This window comes from Pundamilia nyererei, unplaced genomic scaffold (genome assembly GCF_000239375.1).
Source record: "Pundamilia nyererei isolate P.nyererei 1_Seehausen unplaced genomic scaffold, PunNye1.0 scaffold00099, whole genome shotgun sequence".
NCBI lineage: Eukaryota > Metazoa > Chordata > Actinopteri > Cichliformes > Cichlidae > Pundamilia > Pundamilia nyererei.
Genome location: NW_005187500.1, coordinates 1,491,835 through 1,497,237, shown reverse-complemented (window position 1 = coordinate 1,497,237; position 5,403 = coordinate 1,491,835). Strand labels below are relative to the sequence as shown.

At 46.0% G+C, this 5,403-nt stretch overlaps 1 protein-coding gene across 8 annotated transcripts in view; it reads right to left on the bottom strand.

Annotated features, from left to right (window-relative positions):
• Nucleotides 1–2,447: 2,447 nt before the first annotated feature.
• auts2a (activator of transcription and developmental regulator AUTS2 a) overlaps nucleotides 2,448–5,403 on the bottom strand; it is a 335,293-nt gene continuing 332,337 nt past the window's right edge. For all 8 annotated transcript variants that reach the window (XM_005740357.1, XM_005740356.1, XM_005740354.2 and 5 more), the window contains one exon: nucleotides 2,448–5,016. In XM_005740357.1, coding sequence (XP_005740414.1) covers nucleotides 3,765–5,016 — 1,252 coding nt within the window. In that variant the 3' untranslated portion in view covers nucleotides 2,448–3,764. The remainder of the gene's footprint in view (nucleotides 5,017–5,403) is intronic.

The following is a 5,403-nucleotide window of genomic DNA, read 5'->3' as shown; positions in this document are numbered from 1 at the left end:
ACACACACACACACACACACACACACACACACACACACACACACACACAAATCCCTATCCTAACTAGAAGTTTTGGTCAACACCAGCCTTACATTTACAGTACCACTGCTCTACTGGATGCCAAATATTATCATATTTTCACTATGTTGAAGTCACGTTTCTATCTTGTGAGCCAAAGTCTTCAATTGTTATGCAGTTTTCATTTCCATATGAATTTGATTGTGTAACCCAATTACTAGGACATTTTACACTCTACTAATTAAAATAGGCCCACTTTTTGAGTTTTGATGGTCGAGCTGCATGCTGATAGAAAACATTACCAGCAACTCTGTTGATGCCAGCTTCATATTTGGAATTTGTTTTTCGAGTCTTAGTGAGGCAGCACATCAGCATTTTAAATTGAGCAGTTTTAGCAAACAAAGCGAAAGAGCAGCGCTTGAAGGAGGAAGGTGGGAGCAGAGCAGTGTTGGGGTTTGTTCTCTAGCATTGTTAGTCTGTACCTGCAGCTGTGATTTGGTGCTATGTAAATAAAACTGAGTTGAAGTGTAACTCCTTATTTTGGAACTACACTAACACCGGTCGTATGTAGAGACAACATTGGTTCACAGTTTTGTGTTCAGAGGCTAAAAACGAGGCCTTTAGAGACCTTCAAGACCAGACTCTGTCTCCTTGGAAGCAAAATATAAAGAAATGAGGTGTCCAAGACTTTTGGATGGCACTATATTTGACACAGCAACGTGTAGTTTATATATAAATGTTAAACTTCATTGGCTCCACATTTCCAAATACCAGAATTGCCTGTTTGAACTTTAGTGATTGAAAACTGAAGACTGGGTCCTGAAAGAGTCCAGATCAAACATTTTCTTCTTTTTAACTTTTGAAATCTACCGTTTTGTGCGTACTGGTCTAGACGGGCAGGATTAATGAGCACCTTCTGTTGGAAACCATAAAAATCACAGTGAGCTTATTAGCAGCCAGGTTTGCACAAAAACACTGTCGTGAATTGATGTAAATGTAGTTCAGACTGCAGGAGGTCGTTGGAGAGAAGTGTTCTCAGCTGTTTTTCACTTTAACGAGCAAAGTAAGAGATTAATGTTGAGTCACTGTCAGGATTTCATCACATAAAACCTCTACGTACTCTGTACACCGCCGGAGCAGGTTTATTATGTCTTTGTTATCAGTCTGATAAAGAAATCACACCACAGGATCCCATTTGCACTGAAGCCCATCAGACCCCCTGCTGTCACACATCATTAATCACGAGCTTGGGCCTAACAGCGTCTCATGAAAAGCTTTTCTGACTCTTGATAACAACAAAATGTGGCCATGGAAGATGTGACGTATACTGCTATCCTATCTATGATATAGATGATATTCAAAGTCTTCACAATTTCATGTTGGGAAACATAATTCTGAAATTGTTCTAAAATGTGTAGACTTTTTTGCAGATTGGTGAAAATCTGCCCATTTTTGCTGATGCGACGCCAGGTAACCTAATTAGCTGCTAAATGTTCCTCCAGCTGTTTCTTTTGTGCTGCTTATTTTTCTCCATCCAAACGTTTTTGAGACATGACGCTGTCATCAAATTCAAAATGTAAGTGGTCTCTAAAAACGGTCTCTTTTTAAATATTCGACGTGGTTTCTTATGTTCTGTTGTGAATATGAGGTTTGCAAGCCGCTGCCTTCTGCTTTTGTTTCTGAAGCTTCTTAAATGTGAAGTTTTGCTTCTTTGATTTCTCTAAACTCCCCTGCTGCATGTCTCCTTTTCACCTCACGATTTTTAATCAAATGACTTGAAGGATTCATTCTTGTTCTTGTTCTCTATGGGGGCTCGGGCTTCCTTCAACAGTCCAAACACATCCATGTTAATTGGCTTCAGTAGATGTACGTGTGAGTGTGGATGTGTTGGTCCTGAGATATGGTTCAGGCTGGTTTATAGGCCAACCTTGCGTTTCTTTGACAGTAGTTGTCAAACGGTAGCTCTTACGCAGAGTAATGGTTTGTCTAAAGAGTTTCATCCACGCTATAAGACTTCTTATAGTTTGGCGCCCTCTGCTGGTCCAAAGGCTGAATTACCCCCATGCTGTAGCCCTATATCATTTCATACGTGCAGGTCTGAGAGGAAAAGCAGCGGTGACTGACGCACCCACGCGCCTCAGTGCCAAACATCAGTCAGAGGCGGCGGCACGAACCTGTAGTTACTCAGTGTAATGCCAATAACTCTTGCATCTGCTCATGAATTCACAATTCTGGGGTAACCATCAAGTTTTCTCCTACATCAGCAGGGATGTGACACGCTGTACGTGACAGAGGATTAAAAAAAGAAGTATTAATGGCACACACAACCTGTAGCGCTATAAAAACACTGGTGGGTGAGAAGTGGGGCCAGGACACGTCACATATGGCGTCTGTGCAAAGGCGGAGAAATAAACAGCCAAACACAGGGTTAGTACACATTTTTTAATAACATGGCACAATTTACATAACACAAGTTTAAATGAGGAGCATGCTGAAGATTCAGTCGCTTCATTTTTTCTCATTGTACACGATCTAGAAAGACTTCGTTTTTTCCCCTGTACACGGTAAACAGCAAAAGGTTTCTCGTTGAACAATCTTTTTGCGATACGTATCGACTAACCACTATGGCTCGGGTGGACAATTTCATGTTGGATTAAAAAACACTGCACGACATGATATCACAGAGTTTGAAGCGCACAACTAAACCTTCAGTGGACTACTAAAATAGATCTCTGCTTGTTAGAAACAAACCGTCCATGGTTGAGACTTGCTTTTTTTGTATTTTGATTTTGTAGGTACAACAACTTAGGAAAGCACTTTAATACACTGTTTGACCAACAGAAACATGTACTTTACACTCCTCCGCTAGGGCTAATGTGCCGTCATGGTGTTTAATGCGCTGCATTCTCCCCAGAACAAGACTGGTGTTAACCAAGAGGACAACAAAAAAATCCATCCACACATTTGTGCTGCTGGCTTTTTACATCACAATTTAATATTCAGTTCAATGGGATTGTCACCACAGATTATTATAAGACAAAAATCATTTTGTTTTTGTTAAATCTGAAACCCTGTGCGGATCAGTTAAAGCTGCATCTGTCAGCACGGACGCAAAGTTAATGTCAAGTCTGCGTTGTGGAGAGAATACAGTCCTTGAATGGTACACAGTGGCACGCAGTCAGTAGTGTTGAAGGCCAGCTTTCAGAAAGGGAACCGAGACATTTGTTGCATAGTTGAATCTGGGGATCTGGTACAATGCGAATCACCTGCGTCAACCAAACGATAAAGAAATTGCAAAAAGCACGTTCTGAATCATACTCCTGTATTTACATCTGTCAAAGTAAAGCTTTCGAAACACTCTTTTGCATATTTGTACCATGAATTTGAATCCGTACAGGGCGAGCACAGCGACTGTACACATTATCTACACACTCAGTGCTAAAGTACCTGTACAATCCAAAGTTGCTCATTCTGACTCCACATCACTTTTCTATACAAGAGAAAGAATGCACACGGAAAGCTGGAGCAAAACGGGAAAACAAAATCTCTGAAAAAAAGCTTTTTTTGTTCCATGATTATTGTCTCTTTGTAGTTTTATACAAAAACGATTCATTGCATGGGCATCTGTGTGCCCACATAAATTATTCACAGCTATGTTACAGTCTTGCTTTGCCAAAGCTAAGTGCTTGGTTGTGAGTTCAGTGTTGGTGAGGCACAGGGCTGCAGGGCCACCGCGTCTGCTCGCCTCACCGCGCCTCGATGTCTTTGTGAGCCGGTCTGTCTCTGATATCTGTGCCCAGGGGAGTAGTCCGTCTGGGCGAGCCGGGCCGGGCGCCCAGTGTGGGAATGAGTGGGGGCGGTGCACTCAGAGACGCGGTGGGTGGCGTTTTGTTCAGAATACCATTCTGATGGGCGGTGGCTGCGGCTGCGGCGGCGGCAGCTGCTGCCGCTGCGGCCGAGGGACTCACCCTGGAGTAGTGCATGCCAGCGAGTCCGGGGGCCATGAGGCCCGGGGCAGGGTGGGGGAGGTGTCCGTCGAGGGCGGGATGGTGCACCGCGGGGTGGAGGCGCCCGTGCTCGTAGTCCTCTCGGAGCATGTTGAGGCGATCGCGCTCCTCCAGTTGGGCGCGCTCCTGTTCCCTCCTCTGCTCCAGGGCCAGGGGGTGGGCGTGGTCGCGATTAAAGTCGTGAGGCTCGCGGTCCCTGTAGGAGCGCTCTGCCTCGTACAGGCGCGGCCCTGCCAACCGGTGCAGAGGATCGTTCCTCAGCAGCAGGTCCCTGGCCAAAGGGTCTCGCCTGTGAATGTCCAGGCCCCTGTAGGGGTCTCTCATTGGGTCCCAGTGGAAGGGAGGGTAGGGGAATCTGTCAGCTCCTGGGATGGGACTGATACCCATAAAGGGCGCCACGACTCGAGTTCTCTCTAGGCTGCTGATGCTGTTGATGGGGTGGACAACGGGCATGCCCATGGACACAGGCACTGAGGAGGGAGGGTGGAGATTAGGGGTGGAGGACGCCTGTTGCAGGTGCTCACTGGCCCTCTCTGCGCCTCCATCCTGCTCCTCCTTCCTCTCCTCCTTTACTTTCACCTCACTGCTCTTCTTCTGGTGCTCGTATGGCAGCTCCGCCTTCTTCTCCAGGACATCCCTCGTCAGGCCACCGTTGGGACGTTCCAAGCTGGTCTGCCGGACATAGGGTGACGCCGATCCTCTGTTTGACATTTTGTCCTCCGACGCTCGGCCGTCATGGATGACAGGCGTGTCCTTGTCACTGTGCTGGCTGTCTTTGAGCTTGTGGTCGTCTGTGCCGTTGTCTTTCCATGAATCCGAGTGCTCCCTTTCCCTCTCTTTGGCCTTGTTCTCCTTCTCCCTCTGAGGCTCTCCAGAAGCAGGTGGCAGGTGGTTCCTGTGGTGCTCAGGAGGTCGGCTGTGGCTAAGAAGGCTGATTGGATTGACGGGGACCGGGGACGGATGGCTGGGATGACGCTTTTCAACAGAGTCCCTACAGGCACAAACAAGGTTATGAGAGTTTTACGTTTGGAGTTAAATAACTGTACAGAGAAAAAAACATTTTATGGAAAATTATGATTATGTAAAACATACAGGAAACATCTTTAATTTAAGCCTTTGCCAATCTGCTTATCACCACCTGACTGATGCTGCTGCTGTCTCGTCTACATGACTCTGACTCAACTAAATTCAATGCTGCTGCTAATTAAGGAGCTGTTATCAAATATGGGCGATGCTAACCTTTTCCTCTCTCCTCCCCCCAGCAGGAGCACGAGCTCGCTGATCATAATTCACGTCGGCAGTAATGACACCCGGTTACGCCAATCGGAGGTCACTAAAATCAATATTGAATCGGTGTGCAACTTTGCCAAAACAATGT